Source organism: Alosa sapidissima, chromosome 11 (assembly GCF_018492685.1).
Source record: "Alosa sapidissima isolate fAloSap1 chromosome 11, fAloSap1.pri, whole genome shotgun sequence".
Taxonomy (NCBI): Eukaryota; Metazoa; Chordata; class Actinopteri; order Clupeiformes; family Clupeidae; genus Alosa; species Alosa sapidissima.
Window position 1 is genome coordinate 17987925 of NC_055967.1, and position 20307 is coordinate 18008231.

At 44.3% G+C, this 20307-nt stretch overlaps 1 protein-coding gene across 1 annotated transcript in view; it reads left to right on the plus strand.

Moving 5' to 3' along the window:
• si:ch211-272n13.3 (ankyrin repeat domain-containing protein 26) overlaps nt 1-20307 on the plus strand; it is a 40486-nt gene that overhangs the window by 13264 nt on the left and 6915 nt on the right. The window contains exons 10-37 of the mRNA XM_042110209.1: nt 31-103; nt 183-243; nt 382-569; nt 4308-4491; nt 4753-4817; nt 4901-4997; nt 5274-5369; nt 5991-6152; nt 6248-6292; nt 6643-6945; nt 7171-7269; nt 7794-7861; nt 9039-10304; nt 11308-11549; nt 12190-12396; nt 12710-12737; nt 12836-12977; nt 13612-13825; nt 13980-14163; nt 14444-14590; nt 14861-15829; nt 15974-16126; nt 16325-16500; nt 16908-17001; nt 17336-17362; nt 17851-17928; nt 18150-18284; nt 19059-19171. Of these exons, the coding sequence (XP_041966143.1) occupies nt 31-103; nt 183-243; nt 382-569; nt 4308-4491; nt 4753-4817; nt 4901-4997; nt 5274-5369; nt 5991-6152; nt 6248-6292; nt 6643-6945; nt 7171-7269; nt 7794-7861; nt 9039-10304; nt 11308-11549; nt 12190-12396; nt 12710-12737; nt 12836-12977; nt 13612-13825; nt 13980-14163; nt 14444-14590; nt 14861-15829; nt 15974-16126; nt 16325-16500; nt 16908-17001; nt 17336-17362; nt 17851-17928; nt 18150-18284; nt 19059-19171 (5616 nt within the window). The remainder of the gene's footprint in view (nt 1-30; nt 104-182; nt 244-381; nt 570-4307; nt 4492-4752; nt 4818-4900; nt 4998-5273; nt 5370-5990; nt 6153-6247; nt 6293-6642; nt 6946-7170; nt 7270-7793; nt 7862-9038; nt 10305-11307; nt 11550-12189; nt 12397-12709; nt 12738-12835; nt 12978-13611; nt 13826-13979; nt 14164-14443; nt 14591-14860; nt 15830-15973; nt 16127-16324; nt 16501-16907; nt 17002-17335; nt 17363-17850; nt 17929-18149; nt 18285-19058; nt 19172-20307) is intronic.

A 20307-nucleotide genomic window follows, 5' to 3' on the forward strand; every position in this document is an offset into this window, starting at 1 on the left:
ATTGATTATGAAACCATTATGTCCAAAAAGAGCATCAAAAAGCGGCCCTGCTGACTCATGGCCATCTTCAGATGAAGATGACGCATTGGATCTTAGTCCAAAGGTCAGACCACGAATAATTTTGATGAATTACTATGCAGTAGGATACTTTACAGTGGATTAACTCTTGTTTCTATTTGCAGAAACCTGAAAAGGTTAACCTTAAGAAACTCCTGAGTGCCTCGAAGAAAGACCACACTGAAGGTAACTATCAGTGTTGTGTGGATGTAGGTGTCCTGTAGACTGTGCCTGTGGATGTAAGTGTCCTGTAGACTGTGCCTGTGGATGTAGGTGTCCTGTAGACTGTGCCTGTGGCTTTAATGTTTTGTCCCTACCCCGTAGTGTTGGCAGATCCTGACAAATTGTGGAGTGGGGATGAGTCTGAGCATGGGAGCCTAGATGGAGCGGAAAGAAACCCACCTCTCCTCAGGGCCCCCCTGCTGAACAGCACTCCCAAGCACCCAGTAGCACCCTCTCCCTTTTCCAAACCTCCCCAGATGACCTCTTTCCCTGTCAACCAATCCCAAAAGGTAATGTTCCTGTAGTTCCCTCCCTCTGCCTCTGGTTTCCTTCCTTTACACTCACACTCTGCTTTTCTATTCTCCTTTTCCCACATCATATTCAATCTCATCCTGATGGGACAGCCAGTGGGGCTGGTGGCTCAGAGCAGCCTTCTGGCAGCAAGAAATCTGGTGGTTCCATGGAGGAAGGCCTAGAGGAAGAGGAAGATGAGGACGAGGATGATGAAGAAGAATATGATGATGATGAGGAGGAGGATGGCGACGAAGATTATGAAGACGAAGAGGAAGAAGAGGAGGAAGAAGAAGAAGACGATGAGGAGGAAGATGACTGTGAAGAAGCAGAAGAAGAGGAAGAGGAGGGCGTTGAGGGAAAGGAAGAGGCAAATGTTGCAATGAGTGGTATAGAAACTGTAGCTGTGCCAAAACAATCTTCCCCAGAACCTGCTGAAGCTATCCCCTCTTTACAAATTGAGAAAGGTCATGAAGATGTCCAAGAAACAAAAAAAATAACTACAGAGAAAGCTTCTGAAAGAATTTCACCTGCTGCGATTGCACAGAATGATGATATGTTGACTGACAGTCAGAATTGTGGGATTGCAGGAAATATCGATTTAGATGAGGATTTTGTTGTCTCAGCCATTAGGGTAGAATCAAGGCTTTCTTTTGAGGACGAATGTGATGAAGTGTTTTCAGACAACCAAGGATCAAATCGGGGCTCCCCTGCAGATATCACACCAACACAGAGCATGTGTGGCACACCTCAGAAAAAGAGAAGTGATGACGAAGAGCAAGATGACTGGGAAGATGATGAAGAAGATGATGAACTTTTGAGAATTGGGAAGAATGAAATAAATCTGGTAAATCCCCACACTGACTCTGATCTCCTTGATGTAGAACCTCAGGCAGGCGAAGAGCCATGCATAATGGTTAGACAGAGCTCAAAAGATGCCAAAAACTCTGAGGGGGATGCAGAAAATGATAACAAAAAGGATTTGGAGTGTGATGATTTGAAACCAAAGGATATATCAGTTGGTGCGGGTTCTTTAGCAGAACCAAAAACATTGTTAAGCCTAGATAAACCAAGATCTTCAGTTGTCTCTCCAAGAGAAGACTGGAAAAGTGATGAAGAAGGTGACGGTGAAATGTCTGGGGGTGGCACAAAAGTAAACTTTCTTGCTACATTGCTCAAAAAACTCGACGAACAGAGTGGGTCTCAGGAGGACAGTTGGGGAGATGAAAGTGGTGCAGAACAGGGAGATAGAACACTCTCAGCCTCTCCTCAACGTGATGAACAAGGTCAGCTTAAGCAGGGCCTAGAGGCCATTCCTAAAGGCGCTGTGTCTCCGGTTCTAGATGAGCCAGATGGGAAAACAGAGGAGCATGATGAAGTTGACGGCATGCCTGTGTCAATGATTTCTGAAGATGTTGAGGATGTTCAAGAAATGAAAAATCAGGCCTTGCATGACCATGGTGAAGGGCAGAGTGAGGACTCTGACAGCGAGGTGCAACAGATGGAGTATGACTTCACAAGCGGAAAAATGAAGGTTTGTGAAGAAGAAAATGATTTTGACGATACAGTGGATGCACTGGCAGAAGATGTGGGTGATGTCATGGACATTACTCCAACAAATCCAAATTTGTTTGGTCCTAAGGATGAGTCGGATAATGAAAGCTTAAACTCAAATTCTGATGATAAAACACCTAGGCCAGACCGTTCAAGTCTGAAGAAAATTGTGAAGAATGTGAAGAAAATCGTTGCAGTGTTTGAAGGAGCAGGAGCCAACGTGAATACATTACAGCCTTTGGACAAGGAATACACCCAAGCTTCTTCACGTAGAGCTAGGCAAAACCCAGATATCAGTAAATCTGAACTCTCAACAACTAAAGCACAGAATTCTCCTGCATCTGTTGTTGATGGGCTAAGTGAACAAGAACGGATTCCTCGGACAGTCATTGATGATGTCGAAGTAACACTCCCATTTGAGGACACCAGGCCCCAAGTCATTGATGATGTCGAAGTAACAGTCCCATTTGAGGACACCAGGCCCCAAGTTTTGCATGATGTGGCAGGGGAGGAGGAAGAAGCAAAGTTGGAATGGGAAGAGAAAAGAATGAAACCTGTTGCCGATATTAATATCTCTGAGGCAGGATCAGTGCAGGTATTACAAGACAAGCAAAGAGCATTATTAAGTCATTATTCATTATTATTTCTTGTATTAATACTCTCTTTCCAGCTCTTCCAACTCTTTCATCTTACTCATACACAATTGTATTTGTTACAAATAACTGGCAATTGTTTGGTCAAATAACAAAATGCGTACTTAACCAACCTGTGTGCATGTGCGTACAATGACATGTCTGGCCTGCCCTAAACAAAAATCCACAACGTGTTATCTGGTCTAATTATTACTGCTACAAAGTGTAACGTTTGACCTCTTATTATTATGACCGCCGCGCAGCGAAGCGGCGGTCATATAGGTTTAGTCAGATTTTTTATTTTTTTTAATTTTTCGCATGCCCAAATTTCCGTCAATGATTCCCGGGACACTGAAAGACCGGGGTACACGAAACTTGGTGGGCATGTAACCCCACATGGATAGCATGGAACCATCGTTTTTCGTTTTGATCTGTAGCCCCCCTGCTGGACTGGACCCCCCGAAAGGAGGGTAGGGCAGACACAGTTTTCTGTGAATATCTCGAAAACCGTGGGGTTTAGGAGGACCATTTTTTTTTTGTATGTTGATCTCAAGGGGCCATGTCTACCCATTCCATAACCACTCATTTCATGTATAGCGCCACCTAGTTAAACACAAAAAAGTAAAAATGAGGTGTTGTAATTGAAGGTATCTGTGACCTAACATAGTCAAAACTGCACGAAATTGGAAGTGTAGGATCATTATGACACCCTCTGTATGCACGCCAAGTTTTGTGGAATTCCGTTCATGGGGGGCCACACAATAAAATAATTTATGTGTACATTTAGTGACGTACACCAACAAGGATTCCCGGACCACTGAAAGACCGGGGTACACGAAACTTGGTGGGCATGTACCCCCACATGGATAGCATGGAACCGTCATTTTTCGTTTTGATCTGTAGCCCCCCTGCTGGACTGGACCCCCCGAAAGGAGGGTAGGGCAGACACAGTTCTCTGTGAATATCTTGAAAACTGTAGGGCCTAGGATGACCATTTTTTTCCGTATGTTTGCCTCCAGGGGTCATGTTAACCCATTTCATGTGCACACATGTGCACAAACAGACACACACACACACACACACACACACACACACACACACACACACACACACACACACACACACACACACACACACATACATTCACAGTAATCATACGTATGACACATACTCACACAGTAGACATATGTACGCTTGCATGCACAGGCACATACGCAGGCACACACACAAGCACGCACACACACACACACACACATAACATAAACATAACACAAACAATCAAGAATTTCTCAGAATTATGAACAGGCAAGATGGAGGTGGGGTTGTATAAAATCAATTTTACATGTGAAATCTATGAACTAATCATGTTTTGATACTTGTTGTCTAGCAGATACCAGTGAGAATTGAGTGTGGATAATGCAATTTAGTGAGACAGTTAGAATCATATAGGCCTTTCAGCGTGATTTCTTTTTGTGGAAAAAATGTGCTGGACTGGGCGGCGGTCATATTTTGTATGCATTCATTTATAACAATGTAATTGTCTCCAAATAGGAAAATGTGTCCGTGGATGAGGATGATGATGATGATGATGATGATGGAGAAGAAGAGGAGGAAGATGAGGAGGAGGAAGAAGAAGATGGAGATAAGTCAAACCCTGAGGAAGAGACTGAAACTCGACATGGTACCGACACTTCAGTGATGAAGAATAAAGCCTCTCCAAAACCCCAACAGAGAGGTATCTCATTCTGTGTTTTTATAATGCCTGTCAGAAATAGTGGCCAATATTGTGTAAAATCTGTGTCAAAATATTACAATCCCTTTGATAAGGATAAAGTAACATCTTTCTTTGAAAGTATTTCATCATGTGCAAACTGCAAAGAATGTTTAGTAACTTAGTGTTATTAATTATAAATTAATGTATTTCATAGATAGAAATGGAATGTTCCTGGAAATAAGAGGTTTTGTCTGCTAACGTCACGGTTTTGTTTGATATTAGATTTTCTGTCTGAGTTGGGTTTGGAAAAAGGAGATGGAGATGATGATTCTCCCTGGGACTCTGAGGTATTTATCTCCTTTCATCAAATTATTCGTCATGAAATAATTCTAGTAGTATGCCCCAACCTCTCACTACCTTCTGTTCTCAGTCTGCCTCCGAGAGTCCAAGGAAACAACATGGCCGCGGTCCCACCGCTCCTGCCAAGGCACACAGCACCATGTCCAATATTTCAGGGAATAGTGAAGGTAATTTTGGCCTACCCACAATATTATTCTGAAATCAGCTTCTTGAGTCCTATAATACAAATCATTTCTGCTCTCATTCCATGCTTCAAGCAAGCGTAGGATTAATACCATAAAGTGGGCAATCTTCTCATGCCACATGTATTTAAATGTGTATATTAAATTAAAAAAGACAAGATATATTTTAATAAAGGAGTTCTTTATTGTGTCAAAAGTTCAAAAATTTACATTTTAACCTCTATGCTTCTTATTTAACTTACTCAACTTATCCTTTTGTAGACCTGTTATACATTCCCTCTTTCATTAGAGAATCAAGGAATAGTTATCTAAACACATGGGGAGGTATAGGCAGGCCTGCAAGGAGGAGGGAAAAGGGTAGGAGCATTTCAGCTCTGGCCATTTTCTTCAAGTGACTGCATGAAACTAACCATGAGCAAAAACATCAACCATGCAGAAAAACTAACCATAAGCCACCATAACCCCATACATATACATTGTTTGTTGCATGAATACATGTGAAGGACTTCTAACTTGTTCTGCACTGTTCTTGTCCCTCGGCTGCTCATTTTGAAATCCATTTGAGTGTTACCTTCTCTACTCTTGAAAGGTAGCATTTTTGATGTGAATGAATTGACATAGACAGTTAAAAGAAGAAGTTCATTCCTCACTACCTTCACGGGTCAGAAGTAACGGGGTAATGGGGCTAAAAGAATACTTGCCATTGGGTACACTCGAAAAAGTGTGGATCTTGTGATCTTGTGCATATTTGTGCTTCTGTGTCATACTTGTGCATCCCTCACTCAGCGCATTAAGCATAAGCTCTGTGTATTTACTGCAAAGCTGTTTTTCTTTGCAAAGAAGAGTTTGACCTCCCTCCACCGGCATGCCAGCCTGCATCTGCTGCCTGTCTGCCTCATGCAAGTGTTCTTTCATTCCTGAGTCAGTGTAGTCTTAAGCATTTCCACACATGGTGTTAAATGTGATTCTATTTTTCAGAGTCGAGGGGAGGGCATGAAAATGTCAACGAGGAAGACAAATGTGAAGGTACTGAGGATACAGTGCCAGTTTGTCCTCAGCAACCTGCTGTGATGAGGAGAGAGACTGTCTCTGTGCTAAGTAAGCTAATGGACGCTAAAGGACAATCAGACACAAAAACGGGTATGTCTCTGTTGGGTTGCAGGGCTCTCTTTCATTTGGTCGGTTCCTTACTCCTGTATTTACAAAGGTAGCAAATTGTGTCTTATTTTTTCCAGACCTTATGGAAGAACTTGGACTTGGAGATGTGGATGATCTAGAGGGTAAGTTGTAGGTTCTATAGGTATCATCAGATTATAAATAACAATTCAGTGAACTTTATAGTAGTTTGTGTTGAAATGTGTCATGTCACATGTCACAAGTGTCCTGATTTCTTTTCCTCCCTTTGTCTTAAAGAAAAGCGCAAATGTACTACAGGTCAGCAGAGCCGTCTTAATGCTTCTGTGGCTTTTTACTGTCGTTGTGCTTAGTAGCTGATTAGAAGCAGACTTTATATATAGTGATGTACCCAAAGATACTATCATGCAGAGTTGTCATAGCAGCTTGAGAAACTTATTACAAGTTACAAGTGATCAAGTGTTGTCACATTCTCACCATTACCTGTGTATTACAGATGGTTCCGACTGGGACTCTGCCAGCACTGCTAGTAAGGCCAGCCCATCTTACCGGTTGGATGAGGAACCGGAGCGGGATACTTCCTCCATCCCAGTACTATCTGTTCTGCAGGAGCAGGATCCGGGCCCTCCTGGTCCAGGAGAAGTGCACAGAAGCCTAACCCCTGAGAAAAGGAGAGCCTCTCCATCTGCAACCTCACCACTGCCCAGTCCACGTCTTCGTAGTACCCTCTCTCCCCTTCGGCCCAAACCACAGATTCACACCCTGAAGCCAGCTTCCCCCAGGCCTGAAAGTGAAGAGGGTGAGGATGGAACCTGATGTGTTGAGTTGCCAGGGCCCTGTGATCATTTTTTGTTTTCCTCTCTTAAAATAAATATTTGCCCTTTTATAAGAGGTTGTGGTACTGCATCACAAACTGTACTTTTTATATTCCCCGATGAAATAAATTAAACATTTAACTTCAGGCAGACAAATAAAGTCCATAGCAAGTTGGAGAAATGATATTCCCATGTAAATTTTTTACTAGGGTCTGACTGGGATTCTGAAAGCTCTGCTGCTACCAGTCCAACAAAGACGGCAAAGCCACTGCCAAAAACCGTAAACACAGATGCAGTATTGACACCAGGTAATTTATACAGAGCGGCTCTTGGAGCATATTTTTAAGGCGCTGAAATGATGACCTAAATTGAAATGTATCTAACTGAGAGTGCAGTTGGATTCACTTAGGAAAAGACCACTGCTGTACTAAGTCCTCATACATTCTTTATATCTTTCCTTGATCTCTTTACATTTTCCGTTGAGGTCGAGGAAAAGTTTTGCTTTTTTAACTATTCATTAGCCATTCTGAGTCTGACGACCATTATTTAACCTTGAGACAGGATAAAGAAGAGCATTTTAATTTTAGATTTAAATAAGAATTGTGCAAGTAGAAAATGTTTAGAGATGTATTTCTATTAGAGATATAGCTGTTAACTTAATGGAGTGTAATTTAATCCAGTATGCTTAATGTTATCTGTTTTATAACAGAAAAATGATTTTGATAGCTTCTTTGACCAGATCTGGTCCAGTAACCACTGAATAAGTTGTATTCCTCATTTGAAGTTGAATGACTCTTGAACTCTGCCTTTATTTAATGACTACTTTTTCTAGCATTTCGTGAGCCTTCACCAGTGGAAGAAGGGACCAGTGATGTTAGGATTGAAGAAAATCCTGAACAGGTATGTTCATGTATCCTACATATTTGCAAAGTAAATTTTTAGTTTAAAATTGGAAAGTTTTTCACACTTGGAAACTGTGTGGCATGTGAGCTGAGTACATGTTAAGTCTGCATCTGTGAGAAGTCTGTTTATGTGTGAATTAGTTATGTTAGAGAAAAAGACCTCCACACATAGCCACACTCCGACTTTTAGCATTTGATTACATTAGATTCCAGAAAGTGACAGAAAGTGTTGGCGACTTGGCGCACCTCGGCGGCATTGTGTGGAGGCCTTGTGTGGTATGTGCACAATAGTTTGGTTTGGACCTCATGACTGTCACAATTAGAGGAGTGCATACAAATAATTTTAAATAATATGATCAATCGACAATGTTATTCTGCTATTTGCGTTACCATTTCGAGTGTGCATTATCAGGAGCATAGGTGGATATCTTCTGGTCTTTCCGGTATGGTATCTCTGGCAGAGACTCCATGAGCAACGCAATGCAAAAATGGTCCTTCATTAGACTGTAAATTTGGTGGTCTCCCTTTTATTTCTTTGAATTGTGTAGCCTACACAATCAAATTCCATGCGTTGTAGAATAGGGCTTCAACAATTAATTGATTAATCGATCAGTTGTTGACTTCAATTAATCGCCAACTATTTTGATAATCAATTGATCGGTTTGTGTCATTCTTTAAAGGAAATACATAAACATTCTCTGATTGAAGCTTCTTAAACTTAAGAATCGGCAACTATTTTTAGCTTTACTTACTCCTCTATTACAGTGAACAAATTAGCAAAATATTGTGTAGGCTATTGTATTTGTATATTGTTTCTAGAATATCTGTAATGTTAAGAAATTGGTTTTGCTTGACTCTTAAGCAGTGAAAATTATGAACATCCTAATGCACTGCGTTGAATTGTGAAAGTAACTGAATTAGTTAGCCTTCTTACAATTATGGGTTTAATTGGTTGAAGAACAAAAGGTTGATAAACTACCCCCCTCCCCCAACCCCACCTCACCCCTCCTCTGTAAGTGTAGTTATTTGTCTGTGGATAGCATGCCACGTAAGAATCCATGATGCCTTGCCTTCATGACCATTTCAATACATTAACATATTGTAGCATCAGTTAGACCATTTTATTTGTTCCTTTAGTGTTAACTGTGTTTCTTTGTCTACTCATGCCAACAAAGGATACAGATGCATTATATGCATCAGATTTTGGTCTAAATCTAAGCCAGTGCCAGCTTCCTCCAATGGTCTCCCAAACTGGTGGGGAGGAGGAAGATCTGCAAGATGCATTCTGGGAAAAAAACTATGAAAAGATTTGGGTGGAGTTTGAAAAACGAGAAACAAAATCACAGTACAAAAATGTGGCTGCTGAGTTAAAAGAGATGTTTGGCGAACTGACTCCAAACGAATCTGGGAGTCCTGAGGGATGTGCTGCGAAAGACAAACAACAAGAAAAAGACATGGCACCTAGTACACCCAAATCAGAAGTGTCCATTGTGGAGGGGGAGGAGGAATGTAAGGAAGATGCCCCTGGTCAGACTCTAGAAGGAGAAGGGAACAAGAAGGAACGAGAGGGGATTGTGAAGAAGGATCTGAAACATGTGGCTGTGGCAGAACATGAACCTGAGAATGAAGTCCGAGCACCCATAGAGGTCCCGTCAGCAGATGAGCCCGGTGAACTTGAGGATGAGTCAGAAAATAAGCCCGCAGTGGTGGTCAGAACTGTAGAAGAGGAGCCAAGTGAGGAGGAAGATGAGATTATGAAAGAGGTAGCAACTTCAGCTGTGAATGCCGAAGAGACTGAGGAGGTTGAAGTCAGAGTCAGTCCTGCTGCAGAGGACTCCAGTGATGAGGATGATGATGATGATGATGAAGTAGTGATCACAAGGCCCATAGCCAGAGCGAGAAGCATCATGCTCCACCCCATTCCTGAACAGAGGGAGTCCTCTGGGCAAGAGGACTCACAGTCCGAGGAGTCCCCTCGCCCTTTACAACCTCCTGAGAAGGAGGTCTGCAAGGATGTAGGGGAGGAAGCTCTTACCAAAGCCCCAGTAGAAGACCGAGAGATCAGTCTGCTGTCCCCAGATCCTCCAAGATATACCCTTGAGGCTGAATCAGAGGTGCATCACACAAACCAAAGTGATGGGGATAGGACGGTGAAGCCTAGATCACAGCCGCACAACGATGACTTTATTTTGGCCAAAAGTGAGAGTAAAGCAAATCGTGCCTCAAGCAGAGCAACTCCTAGTCAGGTCATCCACAGGTCATCCACACAAAACTCTGTGGAATACCGAAGCAGACAAACCTTAGAGACTGACAGGAAGAATAGTGGGCCCCGCCAAGAGGTTCCCCAAATTGTGCACTCTACCAGTTCACTCCGCCCCTCGACTCCTTCCCGCCTTTCAGAAGAAGAGCTGCAATTGGACCTGCAGAGGTTCAAACACAAGGTAGGGAGGCTGAGGGTTGTCTTCCAGGATATGCAGAAGGAGAGGGCACAGCTTCGCAAAAAGGTGATGGTGGTGATGCCCGTTTCCATGGTCATTTTCTTCTCCTCTCCGACTCTCACTGCATAGCTTTTTTTAGACATCAAAGAGAAGGGTGCAAGCTCAGGCCACAGACGCTCATCTGTGTGTTCACCTAAAAAAAAAAAAAACTCTCCCATTCAGTCTGTTCACATTAACAACCAAAACTCTCATCTTCATCATCAGGACCAACATTAAGTCATCATCTACTTCTTCTCATCCTACCAGTCTGTTGTCCTTCCCAGTGTCACATCTGCGTGCTGTGTGCTGTTATCTGGCACGAGCTTTACCTTATCTCATCTCATCCATCTTTGCTCAAGCCTGTCAAGTCATTACACATTAACGCCGTAGTATTACCCTGGTGTCAGATTTCCGTAATGACTTCAGTGCGGTCTTTCACACCTTGCCTCTAGTATGTCTCATGGATTGCATTTCAGCATCACCTCCACTTGTCTCCTTTGTAAAGTAGCAGGTCTCTCTTTGTGTGTGCGTGTGTGTTTGTTTGTGAGTTGGTTCATTGCATGCTGCCTCAACCTCGGATCCCTTGTTGATGTGGGTTGAAGTGTTTGAGATCTGGAATGGATTACCAGTTTCTTTTTAATTCTTAAAAAAGAGACCCAAGGTGGTCTGTTATCCTTAAAAAGAAGCTTGATGTAATCCTTGGTGTGGAACTTCTTTTTGAATTATTATTATTATTATTATTATTATTATTATTAGAACCAGTTGAGAAAATAATCACACAAAGAGTTTACCAAACTCTTAATATTCTAATGAAGTAATAAAATGTTTGGAATTTGTTCTGCAAAACAATTGATACAATCTTGGTACATTTTAAAGGCTGGTCAAACTAATGTTGATGTACATAAAATGTGGAAATACCTTGCATTATGTAAACATTTGTTGCTTTGTCTTTCCCCCACCTGTTCAGACTTCTGAAGAGTTTAAAGCTATGGTGGAGGAGAATAATACTTCTATCCTGAAAGATCCTGTGAAGGGATCAAATGCACAACATGAACATGACCTGGAAAAGGGGATGAAATTTAAAACCAACCCTGGAAACCCAAAACCTCAGCAAGAAGGAGCAGCAGGAAATCCAAGGGAGCACGAGTTTAAAATAAGGGACAGTGTTGCGCAAAAACTTCAGACTTCAACAACAAAAAGTCCAAGGAGGTATGGAATTGCCTTAGTAGGTTTCCAAGTCTGACCATTTTATTGAGTTTGTAAAATTACATAGACCAGCTACTTTGATTGGTGGGGCAATTGTCGTGGCGATATTTAACTTATTGATGTTATTGGCTGTTAAAACCTATATGTAGGTATACCCATCAGAAACTTTATCTTGGCTTTGTTCTACACCCCCACCCCCTCCCTGCCCGTTACTTGTTGACAACTTAGAAGAGAGGTTTGTTCAAATTTGCAAACATAGGCGAACGTATGCAAACACTGTTTTCTGTTAGCCTTGAGTTTTCGACAAACAGTCTGAGGAGGTAGTTCTCCACGAACATACAGTGGAACTGGACATGAGTTTGTCAAAGCTAACAATGCAATCGCCGTTACAATGGAACACCAAATCGTTCAAATTTAACTGTTAAAAAAAACATCTTTACCACGGTTGTTCGCCACTGTTTGCCAAATTTGAACGCACCTCTTTTGCTCGGGCCCATTTGTTGTCACACGTGTGCTTTTGGCCCATTCATGGTGAGGTGTGTGTGTGTGTGTGTGTGTGTGTGTGTGTGTGTGTGTGTGTGTGTGTGTGTGCTGTCGCACGTGTGCTTTTGTCCCATTCACGGTGAGGTGTGTGCTCTCCCAGCACTGGCAGGTCCCCAGCACAGGAGGAGCAGCCTGGTGGCGGTGCAGAGGAGGAGCAGGAGCTCAAGGCTCTAGGTAGTCAGGGGAGCCCGGAGGGGCATGCAATGGAGCAGGCCAGGGCTCTGCAGCACACAGCACACTTAAATGGAGACCGCCTGTCTGTGTTTGATGATAGTACTTTAAGTGAGGTGTCGGAAGATGAAGGAAGGTATATATGCAGTATGCTACTCTTTTACGCTCTGTCTTAACTGACCGTGCACATCTATCGCTCGATGGGCTTAATCAGGAGTACCTGGTTACTAATTAACTCTTTAAATATATTGCATGACTAACCTTTTTTCAGTTCATGGGTTTTTAACCCTTTGAGGAGTGCAGTCACAAATATGTGATGAGCTCTCTAAAAGATATACTGCATTATACCGTCGTGTTCATATAGCCCTCCCTAGTGGACGACTCCTTGTGGAGGATTGTGTACCCATAGTGACTCCAGTTTATTTTGTTCTTCCCTTTTGGCTTTGTAGGTCACCACTTCCAGCACAGAACATCAAGGTAAATCGTGTTCAGATTTATAATTTTCACTTGGAAGGATGTAATTTGTGCTGTTTACAGTCTTGTAATTGCGCTTTCTTTTCCGTTCACCCTGGTAGAGTGCCGGTGAAGTGGACATGGCAGATGACTTGGATGACCTCACTCAGTCCTCAGACACAGGCACTGAGGAGTTGGACTCCCCCTCGTCTGGGTACCGCCATGCGTCTATGCTCATCAAACAACTCGATTCCACTTCTATAGGTAAAATATACAGTACAGGCCAAACGTTTGGACACACCTTCTCATTTCAATGCATTTTCTTTATTTTCATGACTATTTTTATATTGTAGATTCTCACTGAAGGCATCAAAACTATGAATGAATGCCAAGTTATTTGGCCCACAGATGAATATTTGTCAAGTTATGGCTTGCTGAATATGGTATTAAATAAAAAAAGAAAATAGCAACTTTGAAGAAACTAGAATATAAGACATGTTTTTAGTTATTTCACACTTTTTTGTTATACATAATTCCACATGTGTTCATTAATAGTTTTGATGAATCTACAATGTAAATAGTCATGAAAATAAAGGAAACGCATTGAATGAGAAGGTGTGTGTCCAAACTTTTGGCCTGTAATGTAGATCACTTGCATGTTTTCCTTTTATGCTAGTTTTATGTTGTTTTATGTGCATTGTAGCACTTTGAGGTCATTGAGTGGATGTAAAGTGCATTATAAATAAAATGTAGTATTATTATTATTATTATTATTATTATTATTATTATACAACTTACATTTACTGTGTACTCCCCCAACTCACCATCACCACTCACTCACCCCATCTCTTTCTTTCTTTCTCCCTCTCTACCCCTTTTCTCCCTCTCTCGGCTCCAGACTCTGTGAGCATGGTGAAGCTGCAGAACATGTTCCAGGAGTACGAGCACACCATCCACCGGGAGCGCAGTCGCCACAGCCGGCTGGCCGAGAAGATGAGTCAGCTGGAGCAGGAGCGCACTGAACTCCGCCTCTTGCTGGAGGAGACCCGGGACAGTCAGTCCAACCTGGTGCACCTCAAAATGGAGCTGGAGACCGAGCTCAACAACCTCAGGTCAGCCAGTGCCTCCAACTACACTCTGTAGTTTTTGATAGTTCATATTCTAAACGTTTATTTTGGAACACCGGAGTTGAATCCTCCACAGGCTCCCCCATCTCTCCGTAGCCCTTCATGTTCTACTTTCTATTTCCCTCTGGCGCTCTGGCAGATTTTTGCTGAAGCAGGAGCAGGAGAAGCACCACAACGCCTCCATGTTGTATGACAAGACGCGCGAGCAGCTGCGTCGCAAGGAGGAGCAGCAGAGGCTGGAGGAGGAGCAGAAGCAGAAAGTGGAGCTCACCATCCGCAACCTGGAGCTGGAGAAACGCACTCTTATCAACAGCATGAAACAGGTACGCCACCCCTGCACCTCTCTCTCTCTTCATTCTGTCAGCTCTCTTTGTGTTTCTCTCATATTTTGCCTCCCTTCTCGGTCCAAGGGAGTCAGTCTCGTTTTCTGCGTGCTGTTGGAACTGGGTTTTGACATGGTGCAATTTGACCATGGGTTTGGAATGGTTTAGGCTGGGCTTCTGGAGTGGGAATGATCTGGATATGGGGCTTCTGGAGTGGGAATGATCTGGATGTGGGGCTTCTGGAGTGGGAATTATCTGGATGTGGGTTTCTTGTCCCCAGCTGGAGGATGACCGTAACGAGGCCCAGAGGCAGCTGGCTCAGGAGCGGAGCACTCGCGCTCTCCAGGAGGAGATGCTCAACAGCCACCGCCGCAAGCAGCAGGAGATCGAGGAGGAGAACCGCAAGAACGTCGTCCAAAGCAAAGAGGTAAGTCAGCACATCTCGCTCCAGTGCTGTCGTTAAACCTATCAGAGGCCTGAAAAGTTGGATCCCATCTTTACTCTAAAGCTGATGAAGGTCAGGTTGTGTGTGTAAATGGCAGTAGGCACCAACTGTATGGTGTGCAATGTGACAAAAATGTTGGATGGGTCTGTAATTCCAAAGCGGAGATGTGTAATCATGCATTTGTTTGTTTTGGTGGTTTGTGTATGTTTGTGTTTGGGTGAGGTTACTTTTGCTGACCTGTGTGCTCCTCAGGTGTTGTCCCAGCTGACGGAGGCCAGTGATCGTGAGCGGGAGATGATGACGCAGGTGGGCGCGCTGCAGGAGGAGCTGCTGACCCTGCGGGCGGAGCTGGAGCGCGAGCAGGCCAGCAGCCGGCAGGAGGAGGGCCGTCTGTCGGAGGAGGGTGAGGCGCTGCGCGAGCGCCTGGAGGACACGCGCCGCGACCTGAAGCTCAGCGAGGAGGCGCTGGCCCAGGCCGTCTTCCAGTACAACGGGCAGCTGAGCGCCCTCAAGGCCGAGTGCCAGGTGACCGCCGGCCGCCTGGAGCAGGAGCGGACGTCGCGGCAGCAGCTGGAGACGGAGGCGGAGTCGGTGCGCGTGCGTTTGTCCGGCGCGCTCCAGGAGGTGGAGCGGTGCCAGGCGGCGCGGGCCGAGGCCGAGCGGGCGCTGCAGCGGGAGCGCGAGGAGCGCCAGCGGGCGCTGGAGAAGCGCGCCGGCGAGACGGGCGCCCACCGCGACACGGTGCACGAGCTCTCCCAGAAGCTGGGCCAGGCGGAGGCGCGCGCCAACAGCCTGGAGACCGAGTGCCACCGCGCCACGCTGGCGCTCACCGAAAAGGGCCTGCTGCTGGACACAGCGGCGCGGGAGCGCGAGCAAGCACTGGTGCGTCTACGCGAGGCAGAGGCGGCGCTGCAGGCCGAGAGGGAGCAGGCCACGCGGGCCGGCGCCCGCCAAGAGGCCACGCAGGAGAGGCTGGCCCAGGCACAGAGCGAGGGCGCGTTGCTCCGCCAGCAGCTGGAGGAGGTGCAGAGCAAGGGCATGGTCAAGGAGCGGGCAGTGACAGACGCACAGGAGCGCTTTAGCGACATTCTGGACAAGCTGCGCTCGGACTGTGAGGAGAGGGTGCAGTTGATTGAAGAGAGGAGCAAAGAGCTGGCTGAGAAGAACGCTGACCTTCGAGACCAGAACCACAAACTGGACCAGGAGAAGGCCGACAGAGAGGTAAAGATAGCCACAATAGTGGCTCTTTTAGTGTTTGACCGCTGTATTGTAAACCCTTTTTGTGATCTTGTGTATACTCTGACGCTGGAAAGCTTTGAGGCTCATGATGGTCCAAGCTGAATCGTAGTCATGATTCCTTTTCAGACCGCTCTAAGGCAGTTGCAACAGGAGTTGGCTGACTCATTGAAAAAGCTGTCAATGTGTGAGGCATCACTTGAGGTCAACACACGTTATCGCAGCGACCTAGAAGAGGAGAAGGCGCGCACCTTGAAAGACATGGACCGACTGAAGACCAAGGTAAAATTCTTCATTGCTATCTCTACTGTTGCAGCTACTACTGCTGTTGCTCCTGCTGTCATTACCACTAGTAGTATGACAACTTTTGCATTATTACCACTAGCACTAGGACAACTCTTGCACCATTAACACTAGTATTAGGACAACTCTTGCATCATTCATGTGACAAAATTGTGTTGGGTGTTTTCCTCATTTCAGCTTCAGGAAAGTGAAGACCAGTTTGTGCAGGCTGAACGGCGCATCAACAGCCTGAAGTGCAGCCTGGACGAGAAGGAGCGCGAGGTGATCGCCTCATCACAGAAACTCCAGGAGGTGCTGTCCGCCTCAGCTGCCTCGGAGAAGACCATCAAGCAGCTGGAGGAGGCCATGCAGAGGTGAAGCTACCACGTTGCTCCACACTCCTGTACCTCTTTACATTAACCAAGTACTTTATATGATGTTCAGTGTAATCAAGATGAATAGGAACTAAAATCATGGTAAACAATTTTTTTCCCTCACCCACATGTACGTAGTTTTTTGCATATTCAGTCTGTCATAACTGGTTCTGCCAGTTTAGTCTTTGAATGACATTGTGGGTCAACTGTCAACAAATTACTTCGTGCAGTGACCACAGGTCTAAAATTAGCAGGATGAGTGAAAACCCTTTTGGCAGTCACCTGAGCACCCAGTGAAATCCCTTCTAAAATGGCACCTGTGCCAGACGTGGTTAAGGTGAGGTGAAGAGTTAGGGCGTCAGTGCTAGTTAGCGTTAGCTAATGTGATTATGACCTCACGCTCACAGGCTGGAGATTGACAATGCCAGGCTTGAGGCGGCCGCCAAGCAGCAGTCCAATCGCCTCGAGGTGCTACAGAAAGGAACCCAAGAAGCTGCAGCGGTGAGTGTCCGTCAATTTGTTCCTCATTTCTATTTGTCGTCATCTTCATTTAATACCCTTTAGCGGTACATTCGTAGATGGCGTCTAGTGGTCTTTTATTAGTGGTCATTTTTGCTGCGAGTGGTTGAGCCATAAGGTAATTAACTAAGGCTTAATTCGGTGTTAACATGCCGTGCTCCATCGTTAGGTTGAATAAGAAGGTAAGTCCTCGGTAAGAAGTCATAAGTCGCTCAGTTCCGTTCTGATTTTTCATTCAATATAGAAGATATGGGCAGAGAACTGGCTGAGGAGTTTTTGGAATGTATTGAAATGGAGACCCATTGTCTTTTCACAGCCACCAGACTCTTCAGCAGGAGGAGGGGTTGGTATCTGAGATGTAGTGGCTTGTCCTAGCTCATCCTCTCATTGAGTTTCTTGTTTGCTGTGTTTGATTTCTCCTTTCAACCCTTCTGTAAATGGAAACGTGTATTTCAACTGGCTTAAAGCAATCAGGGATGCACACTGGTCTCTGTTTGTGCGGGAACTAATTCAAAGGCATTTGATGTCGTTTGATAATGTGATTTCCATGACTTTGAATTTTCCCTACTGGGTGATTTTTTTTATTTATTTTTTCCCCTCTTGGTGGTGGCTGTTCTTCATAAATTGGACCAACTCCTGGTAGACCTTGAATGATCCTATCGATCCCATCCCTCTCTTTATTTGTCTCCTGGGACCTTCAGTTAGACTTAATTATTTGTCTTTATGCACAAAGCATGCGTCTATGTTCTTTAGATTTGACAACTGTCACAGGGTCAGTGTGTAGCTACCCTTGACTTCAGTTCATTCGTTATTTCTGTGCCTCTTTCTTAGGTACGAACTCGCTTGGAGGATCTTGTGACAAATCTGCAGAGCAGCAAGATGACCTTGGAGGACCAACTTAACCGTGAGGTGCATGTCTTTTCCTATGAAAATGGTTCTTTTGGTGGCATTCAGATAAGCCCAATTTAGTCCAGCTCAGTACCTTTGAATTGTATGGTATTTGAATCGTATTGTTACCAAGGGGTAAAGACACATATACACTGCAGCACATCAGTAAAAGGGACACCAAGCGGTGGACTTAAAGGGCACCTTCTACACACTCCTATTAAACACTGCCCACCTGCTCCCAGGTACAGAAGCAGAGTCTGCTGAGCCATACTGTCCAGGACTCGCAGGCTCTGTGGGAGGAGGAACTGAAGAGCCGCTCGCGAATTGGCATCCGACTAGCGGAGCTGGAGAAGGAGAAAGGAGAGCTCAGCACCCAGGTGAGTACTGACCAAAAAGACACATGGTGAGTACTGACCAAAGAGACACATGGTGAGTACTGACCAAAGAGACACATGGTGAGTACTTACCAAAGAGACACATGGTGAGTACTGACCAAAGGGACACATGGTGAGTACTGACCAAAGAGACTCATGGGAAGGAATACAGAGCGTGTACTTGATGGCAGAGTGCTTGTTGGTGAAGCTCTTGAACTTAACAGGTAACATTTAATTGCATGTGGTGTAATATAAATCATATTTGATGATCAAATTAAGCCATAAGCCCTTAGAGGCCGTAGGTCACAGCTAATGGGCGTTGTTAGGCACGACGAGCAGCTGAGTGATTCTAAAATCACTGTAACCTACGGGCTCAAGTGGCTTATTGCTTTTCTAAAATGGTTACCACATACTGTATACCTGGCACAAAAATAAAGGAATGGCAACGAGAGATTTGAACGATTTATTCATAGATAATCATTCTTCCACCAGGAATTATATTTCCTCTATCAGAGTGATTGCTAAACAACGTTGAGATGCAGCAACTTGTATCAGTGTGTGGTAACGCAGTAATAGAAAACGAAACTCGGTCAACGTGTGGAGGTGTGTATCGGCATCGAACGTGATCCAGCCAATCATCATTAAGGACCGGAACTATCGGTTTTAGAGTTGTATTTTATACTCAGTACTCAGTATTCATTAGATAATTAGATAAATTGTTGAAGGGATTACTGGTGATTATTGGTGAGTGGAATTAATGGTTTGTCTGTGCTGCAGATGGAGCTGGAGAGGAAGAAGGCCAAGAAGATTGGTGAGCAGAAAAAGTCTGTGGATACCCGGCTGGAGCAGGAGATGAAGAGAAACACCGAACTCCAGAAAGAAATGTACAGGTGACACCTTACTGCCTTTGAACCCTGCCACTACCAGCTCACCTGTAGACAATCTTGTGTGTAGTGTGCCACTCCTCTTGTTCCTGTCACAGTGGCCTTGTGGCGTGTTGTGTGAAGAGATCTGTAGTGTGTCCCTGTGCTTTGGTGGTATGTATTAGATCTGTCATGGGCAGAGTTCAGCTGTCTGTTTACAATGCAGACCTGCCAACCTGTACGCATTTTGCGTAGCAACCACGCATTTTTCACATCAAAATACGATTTTTTACTTAAAACTACGCAAAACGAGCAGACATCCAAATTCTCCGGAAAGCTCCTTGAGCGTGTGAATCTCCCGCTAATATATTTCATGCGAGGGTGAGATACAGGGAGAAAGTGACAAGTGAGAATGACCGGCAAAGCATAGTGGCCTCTCTTTATGTTATTTTTTCTTCAGCCAACAGTGGGTTAAATGAAAGACTTGATGAGGTGAGTTTAACAAGTGTTCACTCGCAAATTCGCGTTCCCCTACCGTTTTGCTGTGAAACTAAAAATATTCCACTGAGTGCGATTGTAAATTCACCTAGGCCTAATAGTTTGACTATGTCTTGGAAAGTTATTACTTGTTCACGAGTTGTTTCAGTTAGCATATTTTCAATGTGTCGCTGATGGTTAAAGTTTTCATAACTAAGGTGCTAATGGAGCGCGGACCTTTCCAAGGCAAATGCAGCCATTAACAACGAGTCTGAAAGTGGACCAAGGAACACTCATTAATGAGTGTTCAATTTGTTTTTCTTTGGAGCATATGGATCCTTCTTCTTGATTGTTAGCGTGAAAACAAGTGAGAACAAATAATAGGCTTACAGACGGAGATCGCGCACCTATCACTAGTTGTGATAATGTAGGCCTAATCATTGCAGCCTCACAGATGGCAGAAAGACACCGCGATCTGAAAGAAACTTGAGTGCACGTGCAAGTGAAATTCTTTAAAAGCAATAAGTAGTTTGCATTAGTCAGCAGGTAATAATTGAACAATTAATGTTTTTTTTTTTTTAAATAAACAAAACATGTAGGTTATTGTGAGTAAAGGGATAGACTACACATTGACAACAGCAGATGTCCATAAGCCTCTATCTACTGTAGCCTACATCCAGGTGAAT